This window comes from Giraffa tippelskirchi, chromosome 12, assembly GCF_054371585.1.
Source record: "Giraffa tippelskirchi isolate mGirTip1 chromosome 12, T2T-mGirTip1v1.2.pri, whole genome shotgun sequence".
Classification (NCBI taxonomy): Eukaryota; Metazoa; Chordata; class Mammalia; order Artiodactyla; family Giraffidae; genus Giraffa; species Giraffa tippelskirchi.
The window spans coordinates 44,115,451-44,129,621 of NC_137286.1; the positions used below are offsets into that span (position 1 = coordinate 44,115,451).

The 14,171-nt window shown below is 38.4% G+C and overlaps 1 protein-coding gene across 50 annotated transcripts in view; it reads left to right on the forward strand.

Moving 5' to 3' along the window:
* Positions 1-14,171, forward strand: part of CPEB1 (cytoplasmic polyadenylation element binding protein 1) — a 112,533-nt gene that overhangs the window by 16,390 nt on the left and 81,972 nt on the right. For 48 of the 50 annotated variants that reach the window (XM_081546876.1, XM_081546871.1, XM_081546898.1 and 45 more), the window contains exon 2: positions 13,944-14,118. The exons of the other annotated variants lie outside the window; for them this stretch is intronic. Coding sequence is in view for 15 of the 48 variants with exons in the window: in XM_081546865.1 (XP_081402991.1) it covers positions 13,944-14,118 (175 nt within the window). In the remaining 33 variants the exon portion in view is untranslated. The remainder of the gene's footprint in view (positions 1-13,943; positions 14,119-14,171) is intronic. 50 annotated transcript variants of the gene reach the window in all.

Below are 14,171 nucleotides of genomic sequence, written 5' to 3' on the forward strand. Positions count from 1 at the left end.
AGCTTTAAGCCAACTTTTTCACTCTCCTCTTTCACTTTCATCAAGAGGCTCTTTAGTTCTTCGCTTTCTGCCATAATTGTGGTGTCATCTGAGTATCTGAAGTTATTGTTATTTCTCCCGGCAATCTTGATTCCAGCTTGTGCTTCATCCAGCCTGGCATTTCACATGATGTACTCTGCATACAAGTTAAATAAGCAGAGTGACAAAATACAGCCTTGACGTATTCCTTTCCCTATTTGGAAGCAGTCTGTTGTTCCATGTCTGTTTCTAACTGTTACTTCTTGACCTGCATACCGATTTCTCAGGAGACAGGTAAGGTGGTCTGGTAGTCCCATCTCTTCAAGAATTTCCCACAGTTTTGTTTTGATCCACACAGTCAAAAGCTTTAGCATAGTCAGTGAAGCAGAAGTAGATGTTTTTCTGGCATTTTCTTGCTTTTTCTATGATCCAACAGATGTTGGCAATTTGATCTCTGGTTCCTCGGCCTTTTCTAAATCTAGCTTGAACATCTGGAAGTTCACGGTTGATGTGCTGTTGAAGTCTGGCTTGAAGGATTTTGAGCATTACTTTGCTAGCATGTAAGATAAGTGCAGTTGTGCAGTAGTTTGAACATTCGCTGATGTTGCCTTTCTTTGGGATTGGAATGAAAACTTTTCCAGTCCTGTGGCCACTGCTGAGTTCTCCAGATTTGCTGGCATTTTGAGTGTAGCACTTTCACAGCATTATCTTTTAGGATTTGAAATAGCTCCACTGGAATTCCATCACCTCCACTAGCTTTGTTCGTAGTGATGTTTCCTAAAGCCCACCTGACTTGGCATTCCAGGATGTCTGGCTCTAGGTGAGGGAGCACACCATTGTGATTATCTGGGTCTAAGACCTTTTTTGTAAGTTCTTCTTTGTGTTCTTGCCACCTTTGCTTAATATCTTCTGCTTCTGTTAGATCCATACCATTTCTGTCCTTTATTGTGCCCATCTTTGCATGAAATGTTCCCTTGTTAGCTCTAATTTTCTTGAAGAGATCTCTAGCCTTTCTCATTTTATTGTTTTCCTCTCTTTCTTTGCATTGATCACTTAGGAATGCTTTTTTTTTTTTCTAATCTCTCCTTGCTGTTCTTTGGAACTCTGCATTCAGATGGGTATATCTTTCCTTTTCTCCTTTGCCTTTCACTTCTTTTCTCAGCCATTTGTAAGATCTCCTCAGACAACCATTTTGCCTTTTTGCATGTCTTCTTCTTGAGGATGGTTTTGATCACCACCTCCTGTATGGTGTTACGAACCTCCATCCATAGTTCTTCAGGCACTCTATCAGAGCTAATCCCTTGAATCTGTTTGTCACTTCCACAGTATAATCATAAGGGATTTGGTTTAGGTCATACCTTTATGGTCTAGTGATTTTCCCTACTTTCTTCAATTTAAATGTGAATTTTCACCTACTTATCTACTACTATTGTAGTTGTTGTATGTATGTATTATTAGGTTTATGTGCATGCTAAGTCACTTAAATCATGTCTGATTCTTTGCAACCCTATGGATCATAGCCCTCCAGGCTCCTCTGTCCATGGGATTCTCCAGGCATGACTACTGGAGTGGGTTGCTGTGCCCTCCTCCAAGGGATCTTCCTGAACCAGGGATTGAACTCACGTTTCTTGTATCTCATGCATTGGCAGGCGGGTTCTTTATGACTAGCACCACCTGGGAAGCCCAGGCTTACAATGTAGCATATAACTTGTTTATGTGCTTATGTTCCCACTAGACTAATTTCTTGGGAGCTGGAATTGTCTTATTTATTCTCTGTCCCCAGAATGGCTCCTGGTGTATGAGAATGAAATCAGTAATTGTAATTTTTGGGTCCCTAGGCATCAGGTCATATTGTTCATGGGTTCCTTGTTTTTTGTTCACGTGGAATTGTCTCTGCTCCAAGCTTAAAATCACAAATCCTGAAATGAGTGGCCAAGAGCTTTGACAGTGAATTGATGAGTGGATAACGATTTTGATCTTGTCTTATTATTTAATAAAGAAATTACAACTTATAGAGGTTGTGATGGAGGTAGTAAAAATATCTATGAAAGGAGTGTGATAAGGGTTTGCCTTTTCTGTGGTATCTATATTGAGTGCCTGCAAATTTAGCAAGATACTCTGTTGGGTTCTGCTTTGATAAAGGCCTTGAAAGATCCTACAGTTTATCAAACACAGTGCTGACAATGCATACAGCAAACAGCTTGACAGATGTGACAGGAGCTACAATTATAGTGACCGTGTAGTCTGTGTATTGAGCAGTTTTGCTATTAAATATTTCCTTAGTGTTCTCATAAGCCTGTCCTTGAAATTGTAGTATTTCCTTTTTCAGACTGAATGTATAGAGCAGAAGGAATATTGGGCATTAAATACATCCTGTAGAAACTGAAGGATAATCAGAAAAAGTAAAGGGAGAACCAGGAAGGAGAAAGTGGTTCTTGAATTAAATGAGTAGAGAGTAGCTGCAAAATAGATTTGAAGTCTGGGCTGGGTTTGGCAACTCAAGTGATTAAGCACAGTTGTGTGGTGTCTTTTGGAGGGAGAGAGGGACATGCTGGCAGGGTATTGTGGGTTAAGAGGAAGGATGAACTAGAGTTTAAGAAATAGACGTATTTTCTAGATGGTAGAGCAAAAGGAAGAAAACAGTGGTTTAAGAGAGTGTTTAAGTCAAGAAAGATGTGCTTTTTGTTGTTGTTGTGTTTGTTTTAAGATGAGAGAGCCTTGAGCATACTTAACAGACTAATGGGAAGGAACCAGGGGAGGAGAGAGAGGGAAGTGAGATCATTAATGAAGAGGAGGTGGTCTCTTGAGTCTTGTGTCTGGTGATGGGTTCACTTCCTCTTTCTGGATGGATTCAGTTTCTCTTTCTGCAGGTAAGGACCTGCTGCCATTTCTCCTTCATTTCTGGCAAGCCTTCCTGCCCAGTCTGGCCCGCCTTTCTTTCCTTTCCTTGAATTTACTGTGTTCTGTATCCACTCTGTGCTTGTTCTCTGCCTGTCTGTTATGTTCTTTCTCAGACTTGCTTATTGAAATTCTGTGTTTTCATTATTTTTCAATTTAAAAGTCTAAGTTGTCAAACAATTCCAGATACCATAATATGCTCCTCTGTTCTGCAGTGTTTTGTACAAACTTGTCTTCATTTTCACTTACCTAGCTGACTTTTATTCTTTTCTCCCACTTATCTAGTTCTCCCCAGGGCCCAGATTATGTTTTATTTATCTCAGTAATTTCAACATCTGATAGAGCAGGTTTTTTAGTATTTGTGAAATATTGGATGATGCAAAGCTGTTATTTTGTTGGTCAGAAAAGAGAGGATATTGACAGTTTCATATGGATCAAGCTAATACAATTCCTTACATTCTTGCACAGAAGACTTGAGGTGAAAGTTCAGTTAAGAATGGACAAGAACCAAAGAGAAAGTTAAGAGAAGCATTTCATAACAATTGTCTAGTCATATTGAAATTCAACCAAAACTGGCTTCGAGTGACAAAAGCAAACATGGGAACTTGGCTAGATTTACATTTTCCCATAAAGAATGAATGTAAAGAAGCTATATCAGTTCCTCAGAGTAAACTGGCATTTCTTGATCTTGGTCTAAGTGACACTTTTCTGAGTGGGTGGTCATGTAAGTGTTGTTCAAATTGTTGTAGATAACATCCTTAAAATACTGAGTGTAAGTGCTGAAGAGGTTTTGTTCAGCTTTTTCATTACTTACTAAAAACTAAAATCAGATTGCCAAACTACTTCTCAGAACCAGTGTTTTGGGGCTATCTAAGTATATTACTTTCTACTGCTGTATAGTAAGTTAAAAAAAAATGTTGAAGACAAGTGCTTTTTTTTTTTTTTTTTAACTTTTTACTTTGTATTGGGGTATAGCCAGTTAACAGTATTGTGATAGTATCAGGTGAACAGCAAAGGGACTTGGCCATACATATACATGTATCCATTCTCCCCCAAACTCCCCTCCCATCTAGGCTGCAACATAACATTGAACAGAGTTCCCTGTGCTATACCATAGGTCCTTGTTGGTTATCCATTTTAAAAATAGCAGTGTGTACATGTCAATCCCAAACACTTAACTGTCCCATCCTCCACAACCATATAAGTTCATTCTCTGAATCTTGAGTCTCTTCCTGTTTTGCAAGTAAGTTCATTTGTATCATTTTTTTTTTAGATTCCACATATAAGGGATGTCATATATTTCTCCCTTTCATGTGCTTCACTCAGTTTGACAATCTCTACATCCATCCATGCTGCTGCAAATGGCATTATTTCATTCTTTTTAATGGTTGAGTAATATTTCATTGTATGTATGTACCACATCTTAAATCATTTTACTTTTCGGCTGTGGTGGGTCTTCACTGCTGCATGGTGGCCTTCTCTGGTTGTGGCAAGTGGGGCTACTCTTTGTTTCAGGGCATGGACTTCTCAGTGTGGTGGCTTCTCTCTTGTTATGTAGCACAGGCTCTCGGCACTCAGGCTTAGTAGTGGTGGAGCACAGGCCTAGTTGCTTTGCGGCGTGTGGGATCTTCCTGGACCAGGGATTGAACTGGTGTCCCCTTCATTGCAAGGCAGATTCTTAACCACTGGACCACCAGGGATGTCCTTATACCACATCATCTTTATCCATTTCTCTGTTAATGGACCTTTAGGTTGCTTCCGTATCTTGGCTGTTGTAAACGGTGCTGCCACGAACATTGGGAGCATGTATCCTTTTGGATCATGTTTTTCTCCAGATATATGTGCAAGAGTGGGATTACAGGGTCATGTGGTTGCTCTAATTTTAGCTTTTTAAAGAACCTTAGAAAACCTTAAAAAATTATACTGTTCCATAGTGACTGTATCAGTTTACATTCTCACCAACTGTGTAGGAGGGTTCCCTTCTCTTCACACCCTCTCCAACACTTACTGTTTATGGATTTTTTGATGACAGCCATTCTGACTGATCTGAGCTGCTATCTCATTGTAGTTTTGATCTGCATTTCTCTAATAATGAATGATGTTAAACATATTTTCATGTGCCTCTTGGTCATCTGTATGTCTTCTTTGGAGAAATGTCTGTTAGGTCTTCTGCCCATTTTTTGATTGGGTTGTTTGCTTTGATGATGTTAAGCATCTTGAGCTGTTTGTAAATTTTGGAGACTAATCTCTTGTCAGTCACATCATTTGCAAATATTTTCTCCCAATCTGTGGGTTATTTTTGTTTTGCTTATTGTTTCCTTAGCTGTGCAAAAGATTTTCATAGGTCCCATTTGCTTATTTTTGTTTTTGTTTCCATTATTCTGGGAGACAATAAAAAAAGATACTGTTTTGATTTGTGTCAGAGAGTGTTCTGCCTATGTTTTCCTTTAGTAGACGTTTTATAGTGTCTGGTCTCACATTTAGGTCTATAATCCATTTTGAGCTTATTGTTGTGTATGGTGTTAAAGGATGATATCTAGTTTAATTTTTTTACATGAGGCTGTCCAGTTTTCTCAACCTCATTTGTTAAAGAGACTTAAAGACCAGGGCTTTTAACTAAAAAATATGTGATTAATTAGAAAATTTTATTCTCAGCAAAATTGTTAGGATGAACAGTTTTGCCAGTGGCCTTGGTGGATTCCTGTCCATGGAACCCCGTGCTAGAACTCCCATCAGGAGATAAATTGTGTGCCATTCAGTTTTCTGTAAATCTTTCACCTGGCTTTTGAAGAATCCATAACAGATGATTAACAGTAATAGTCTTGAAGTGGTCTGCAGTGCAGATATTTTTGTTGTTGATTAAAGACAAAGTAATAAAAATAAACCAGGGATGGTAAAGTTGGCATTCATTTATGACAATTAAATATTCCCAGACCAGGATTTTGACTTAAAATAGTGGCCATTTCATCACCATGTTGATTGTGGGTTATATGGTATGTGAAAGCAAGGCCGGGGGTTTCCAATTGGGCAAGTCTAGATTTGTAATAGCATACAAATAGGTATAACATTTTGGGATCTTATTCTTCTTAAACAGGCAAACATACAGATGCATGGTGAGGGTTCAGATTTTAAAGTATTATGAGTAGTTGTTTCAAGCCACAAAGGCAAAAAACCTCCAATTATGTGCTGTAGGCTTCTTGGTGAACTTGACTAGGATAAATTGAAAGAATACTTCTGAATAACAATGATGCAGTGGGGGACATTTGTCCCTAATAAGTTATTGAGCATTTTCAGGTACTTTATATATTTGTCTTTATCACAAAATCTGCAAATAGGTAGCACTCCACTTTTGTACCTGAGCCAATGGAAGCTAGAGAAGGTACTGAAGCGGTAAACTTAGTGTTTGTGTTCCAGGGGCTTTCTTTCTGCTTTCAAAACAGTGATTCACAGTTTGGGGGAGGATTCTTCCTTTGTGGAAAAGGGAAACACTTTTTTCAGATTGTAGGCTCTGCCATCCCCTCTTCCAGTTGAGGATTATTGCTAGAGAAAACCACTGTTTCTTGATGGGGGTGTCAGCCCTTTTCTGATGAAGAGAAAACTGACCTGCCGTAAAATACCTTCTATTAGTAGAAATTCCTAGTGAACCATTTTTTTTCTCGATATAAGTAAATATAACTATCAGTAGTTTTATATTGAGGGCATTTTTAGCTAGTAACAGTAAGAATTACTGTTTTTAAACATTTTTTCTTAGAGTATAGTTGATTTGCAATGTTGTGTGTTTTTAAGACTCTTTTCCCATATTGGTCGTTAGAGTATTGCGTTCCCTGTGCCATACAGTAAGCCCTTATTAGTTACCTATTTATATATAGTAGTGTGTATATGACAATCCCAGTCTCTCAGTTTATCCCTTCCACAATCACTTCCTGGTAACCATAAGTTTATTTCCTACATCTGTAACTCAGTCTCTCTTTAACAACATTTGTACCCCTCCTTTTTTTAACGTTGCACATATAAGCAATATCATGATGTATGTCTTTCTTGTCTCAGTATGACAATCTCTGGGTCCATCCATGTTGCTGCAGATGGTAGTATTTCATTCTTCTTATGGCTGAGTTAATACTCCATTGTGTATGTGTTCCACATCTTCTTTATCTGTTCCTCTGCTGATGGACATCCAGGCTGCTTCCATGTCCTGGCTGTTGTGAGTAGTGCTGCAGTGAACACTGGGGTGCACGTGTCTTTTCGAATTAAGATTTTCTCTGGATATGTGTCTAGAGAGGGATTGCGGAATCATATGGTAGGTCTATTTTTAGTTTTTTAAGGAATCTCCATACTATTCTTCATAGTGGTTGTAGCAGTTTACATTCCCTCCAACAGAGTAGAAGGGTTGTCTTTTCTCCACACGCTCACTCTCTAGCATTTATTATTTGTAGATCTTTTGATTGTTGTCCATCCTGACTGGTGTGGGGTGATACCTCATTGTATATTGTTTTGATTTGTATTTCTCTAATAATTGATGCTGAGCATCTTTTCATGTGCCTTTTAACCATCTGTATGTCTTCTTAAAGAAATGTCTATTTAGATACTTCCTCCATTTTTTGATTGGGTTGTTTTGATATTGAGTTGAATGAGCTGTTTGTATATTTTGGAAATTAATGCTTTGTTTGCAAATATTTTCTCCCATTCTTAGGGTTGTCTTTTCATCTTGTTTATAGTTTTCTTTGCTCTGTAAAAGCTTTTAAGTTGGTCCCATTTGTTTTTGTTTTTATTTCCATTTCTCTAGAAAATGGGTCAAAGAAGAATCTTGCTGCAGCTTATGTCAGCGTCCTGCCTATGTTTTCCTCTGAGTTTTATGGTTTCTGGCCTTAATTAGATCTTTAATCCATTTTGAGTTTATCTTTGTGTATGGTGTTAAGTGTTTTAATTTCATTATTTTCCATATAGCTGTCCAGTTTTCCCAGCACCACTTATTATTGAAGTGACTGTCTCTTCTCCATTGTATATTCTTGCCTCCTTTGTCATAGATTAGGTGACCATAGGTGTGTGGGTTTATCTCAGGGCTTTTGTCTATATTCTGCTTCATTTAATATATTTCTGTTCTTGTGCCAATGTCATACTGTCTTGATTACTGTAGCTTTGTAGTCAAGGAGTCTAATTCTTCCAGCTCCATTTTTCTTAAGATTGGTTTGGCTCTTTGGGATCTTTTGTGTTTCCATACATATTTTAAAATTTTTTGTTCTCATTCTGTGAAAAATGCCATTGGTAGTTTGATGGAGGTTGCATTGAGTCTATAGATTGCTTTGGGTAGTATAGTTATTTTGACAATATTTTTCCAATCCAAGAGTGTGGGATATCTCCTCATCTGTTTGTGTCATCTTTGATTTCTTCTATCCATATGTTATCATTTTCAGAATACAGATCTTTTGTCTCCTTAGGCAGGTCTGTTCTTTGGTATTTTATTCTTTTTGATGCAGTGGTAAATAGGATTGTTTCCTTGCTGTCTTTTCTGTTAGTGTATGGGAATGCAGTAGATTTCTGTGTATTAATTCTATATCCTGCAGCTTTACCAGATTTATTGATGAGCTCTAGTAGTGTTCTGGTATCATCTTTAGGATTTTCTATGTGTAGTATAATATCATCTGCAAACAGGGACAGTTTTACTTCTTTTCCAGTTTGGATTGTTTTTATTTCTTTTTCTTCTGTGATTTCCATGGCTAGGACTTATAAAACTTTGTTAAATAATAGTGGCAAGAGTGGATATCTTTGTCTTGTTCCTGATCTTAGAGGAATAGAGGAAATGCTTTCAGTTTTTCATCATTGAGAATGATGTTTGCTGTGAGTTAGTTATATATGGCCTTTATTAAATTGAGGTAGGTTTCCTCTAAGCCCACTTTCTGGAAAGTTTTTATCATAAATGCATGTTGAATTTTGTCAATAGCTTTTTCTATATCTGTTGAAATGATCACCTGGTTTTTATTCTTCAATTTGTTGATGTATTTCACAGTGATTTGCAGATATTGAAAAATCTTAATATCTCAGGGATAAATTTGACTTGATCATGCTGTATGATCCTTTTAATGTGTTGTTGTATTCGTTTTGCTAGTATTTTGTCAAGGCTTTTTGCACCTCTGTTCATCAATGGTACTGTTTTGTAATTTTCCTTTTTTGTGATACCTTCATCTGGTTTGGTATTAGAGTGATAGTGAATGAGCTTGGGAGTGTTCCTTCCTCTGCAGTTTTTTGGAAGAGTTTCAGAAAGGCAGGTGTTAGCTTTTCTCTAAACGTTTGATAGAATTTGTTTTTGAAGCCATCTGTTCTTCAACTTTTGTTTGTTGGAAGATTTTTAATAATTGTTTCAATTTCAGTACTTGTGATTGATCTGTTCATATTTTGTTTATTCCTGGTTCAGTCTTGGGAGGTTATACCTTTCTAAGAATTTGTCCAGTTTCCAGGTTGTCAATTTTATTGGTATATAGTTGCTTGTAGTAGTCTATTATGATTCCTTGTGTATGTGTGGTGTTAGCTGTAACTTCCCCTTTTTCATTCCTAATTTTACTGATTTGAATCCTCCCCCCCCCCCTTTTTTTGACAAGTCTGGCTAAAGGTTTGTCAATGTTTTATCTTCTCAAAGAACCAGCTTTTAGTTTCATTGACACTTGCTATTTATTTTCTTTGTCTCTATTTCATTTATTTCTACTCTGATCTTAAATGTTTTCTTTCCTTCTACTGACTTCGGGTTTTGTTTTTCTTTCTCTGGTTGTTTTAGGTGTGGAGATAAGTGAATTACTGTTTTTCTTTTCTAGCCCTGCCAAGTAATCCTTCCTATTGATCCATGATTCTCAGTAGTATTAAGGTTTGTGTTCTCTTTTGAGTCTGTAATGTGTATTTAAAGCTTGCTTTCCTGTCTATAGTGAAAGACAAAGCTCAAAAAAGCTGCAAGTGATCTCACTTCATGGCAAAAATGCCACAAATAACAGTGAAATCTATCAGGCAGTAGTAGAAAATAAGGGAAAATACCCCTTTTTGGTTATGGTAAAACATGGATATGAACTCAGACCTATAAATTGATCAGAGTTAAGATAGAATATGCAGAGTAATGGGCCTGTTAAGTGTAGGGATGGATAAAAAGGTTTCTGTTTAAAAAAATGAGAAACTAAGAATTATGTAACTGGAGAATTTTAAAAGGATCACTGTATTCTGTGGTAGGTTCAACTTTTGGGCAGTTTGATCTTTTTTTTTTTAATCATGTCTTTAGTCTTTTTTAATTAAGTTTTTTAATTTTTATTTACACCATGCATGTGGCATGCAGGATCTCAGTTCCCTTACCAGGGATCAAACCCTCACTCCCTTCAGTGAAGTGCAAATTCTTAATCACTGGACCACCAAGGAGGTTCCTAATTAAGCTTTTGAAATCAAATGATTACAGAAATTAGGCATGGAAGGGGCCTGGGGTCTTCAAAGAAATAGTTGACATAGGTTTTTAGTTCATCTTTCTCCTTTTAATGAGAAGGTAGATTCTTCAAGGATCCTTGTGGCGGCTTCTAACCACTTGGTGTAGTAATAACACTACTGAGCCAGCGTTCATTTGTTCAGCACATAGTTATGTGCCAGGTACTGTGTGAACCACTTTATGTGTATTAATTCACAAAAAGCCCTCTGAGATAGTATTGTTACTTTTATCCCTGTTGTACACATGGGGAGAGTGATATGTCTATTCCCCATTGGATGTTGCTGGATTTGATCTTTTTTCTCTCTGTCTAATCTGCCTCGGAGAAGGCAATGGCACCCCCTCTCCAGTACTCTTGCCTAGAAAATCCCATGGACGGAGGAGCCTTGTAGGCTACAGTCCATGGGGTCGCACAGAGTCGGACACGACTGAAGCGACTTAGCAGCAGCAGCAGCAATCTGCCTATCCTTAGAATGCTACTGTGGATAGCAGGCAGTTGGTTAATGTATGTTAGACAGTGAATGAATGAAACATATAGCCTTAAGGTATGCAGATTGATTATAAATCCTTGTATCTTAGCTTTTGTGAAGTTGCCTTAGTGAAGTTGAATATTAACCTTAGAAATCTGCAGTTGTGAAAACAGCCTGTGTCACTGGATTTAACCATTCTCAATAGCACCTCCCTGGAGGGCTTGGGAAACACAACTGTGTTCTGGTTATTTTCACAGTATGCAAAGAATACCAGCCAGTCTTTCAAGAGCTTGAAAATGATGAGGAATTCAGGTTTGACCCTTAAGGTCATACTGCAGAGTTTATAAAGTCTTAAATATTTCTGGTCATTCTCATGCTTACACCTGGATTTTAATAAGTTACACAGAATAACACCAGGCTTTAAAGATTTTGTTTTGATGTGTTCAGCTACAGGGTCTTAGGTTCTAGTTTCTTTTGTTGTTTGTTAGTTGCTAAGTTGGGTCCAACACCTTGTGACCCCGTGGACGGTAGCCCACCAGGCTCCTCTGTCCAGGCAAGAATACTGGAGTGAGTTGCCATTTCCTACCCCAGAGGATCTTCCCGACCCAGGAATAGAACCCGCATCTTCTGCATTGCAAGCAGATTCCTTACCACTGAGCCACCAGGGAAGCCCTACTAGTTTTGTTACTTGGACTTTTTTTTGTTGTTTTTTTGTTTTTGTATATTCCCCAAGGTAATTGGAAATGATAGAAGTGATGAGTCTGACTCCCTTTAGAAGATTGTCTGTCAGCCAGTATTTGTTTGCTTACATATTGGATGTGGTGAGTGAGGGAGATTGAACAGAGAAGAATTGGTACCTAGATTTCTGTCTCAGGCACCTGGAGGACGGTGGTCTTATTGACTGAGATAGAGAACACCCAAAAATCGCTTGTGGGGGGGGGGGGTTCAGTTCACTTTTATGTACCTGGGAGTCTGTTTTTCATTCAGTAATGTCTTACATGAGTTGTGTGCACTTTTAATGACCACATAAATTGTATCAGTTATTTAAACAATTCCCTTTGGGTGGTTTTTATACCACTCTTGATGCTGCCCAAGTCTTTTCCTGTAAGTATATATATCTTAAAATGTAAAAATAGCAGCTACCATATGTCAGCACCATGCTAGGTACTGTATCAGTTCAGTTCAGTCGCTCAGTCGTGTCTGACTCTTTGAGACCCCATGAATCGCAGCACGCCCGGCCTCCGTGTCCATCACCCAACTCCCGAAGCTTACCCAAACCCACATCCATCGAGTCTATGATGCCATCCAACCATCTCATCCTCGGTCTTCCCCTTCTCCTCCTGCCCCCAATCCTTCCCAGCATTAGGATCTTTTCCAGTGAGTCAACTCTTCGCATCAGGTGGCCAAAGTATTGGAGTTTTCTCCAACACCACAGTTTAAAAGCATCAATTCAGCGCTCAGCTTTCTTCACCGTCCAACTCTCACATCCATACGTGACCACTGGAAAAGCCATAGCCTTGACTAGACGTACTTTTGTTGGCAAAGTAATGTCTCTGCTTTTAAATGTGCTATCTAGGTTGGTCATAACCTTCCTTCCAAGGAGTAAGCGTCTTTTAATTTCATGGCTGCAATCACCATCTGCAGTGATTTTGGAGCCCCAAAAAATCAAGTCTGACACTGTTTCCACTGTTTGCCCATCTATTTCCCATGAAGTGATGGGACCAGATGCCATGATCTTAGTTTTCTGAACGTTGAGCTTTAAGCCAGCTTTTTCCCTCTCCTCTTTCACTTTCATCAAGAGGCTCTTTAGTTCTTCACTTTCTGCCATAAGGGTGGTGTCATCTGCATGTCTGAGGTTATTGATATTTCTTCCAGCAGTCTTGATTCCAGCTTGTGCTTCTTCCAGCCCAGCGTTTCTCATGATGTACTCTGCATAGAAGTTAAATAAGCAGGGTGACAATATACAGCCTTGACGGACTCCTTTTCCTATTTGGAACCAGTCTGTGGTTCCATGTCCAGTTCTAACTGTTGCTTCCTGACCTGCATACAGGTTTCTCAAGACAGGTCAGATGGTCTGGTATTCCCATCTCTTTCAGAATTTTCCACAGTTTATTGTGATCCACACAGTCAAAGGCTTTGTCATAGTCAATAAAGCAGAAATAGATGTTTTTCTGGAACTCTCTTGCTTTTTCGATGATCCAGCAGATGTTGGCAATTTGATCTCTGGTTCCTCTGCCTTTTCTAAAACCAGCTTGAACATCTGGAAGTTCACGGTTCACGTATTGCTGAAGCCTGGCTTGGAGAATTTTGAGCCTTACTTTACTAGCATGTGAGATGAGTGCAATTGTGCGGTAGTTTGAGCATTCTTTGGCATTAAGTACTGTACACATACCATCAAAAGGTTGGTAGGTACTCTTTCCCATTTCACAAATGGGGACTGTAACACAGAGATGAGTAATTTCCAATAAATGGCAGAATTAAACTTTTGAAACAACTGTATTAATATGTAATTTACATAATCATAAGGTTCACTCTTCAAAGTACAATTCATTGATCTTTAGTATATTTATGGAATTTTGCAACCCTCACCATGATCTAATTTTAGAATATTTTCATCATTTGAGAAAAGAAACCTTGTACCCTTTAGACACAACCGGCTAACCACCTCCCCACCTCCCCAATTGAAGACAGCTAATGTACTTTAGATTACCTATTCTGTGCATTTCATATAATTGGGCTCATACAGTATGTGGTCTTGCGTGACTGGCTTCTTTCACCTCATATTTTTGAGGTTTACCCATATTGTAGTATGTATCAGTACTTCATTCTTTTATTGCCACATAATCTACTGTATAGGTAAACTCAGAATTTGAACCAGGTGTGTCTGGTTCTTAAAGCTCATGTTGCTGCCTTTCTACTTCTATACAAATCACATTATGTTAGAAGGTTCTTATATCTTACATGTCAGTGTTTTAAGTATGTTGGTATACAGGCAAGAAACTCAAGTCTTTGTTACTTTATCTAACTTGTATTGGGCTAGAGGAAAGGAGGTGTGAAGTCTCTATCAACAGAGAGAGTAGAAAACCTAAACACCTTTTTTCTGTGTCTAGGAAGAAGAAACGGGAAGGATAAAAGATTGCTGGGACAACCAGGAAGCACCTGCACTCTCCACGTGTAGAAATGCCAATATCTTTCGAAGGATAAATGCCATATTGGATAATTCTCTGGATTTCAGTAGAGTCTGCACTACACCCATAAATCGAGGAATTCATGATCATTTGCCAGGTGACTTAGATTTGAAAACTTGGATGTGCTAGACATGAACGCATTGCTGTTTC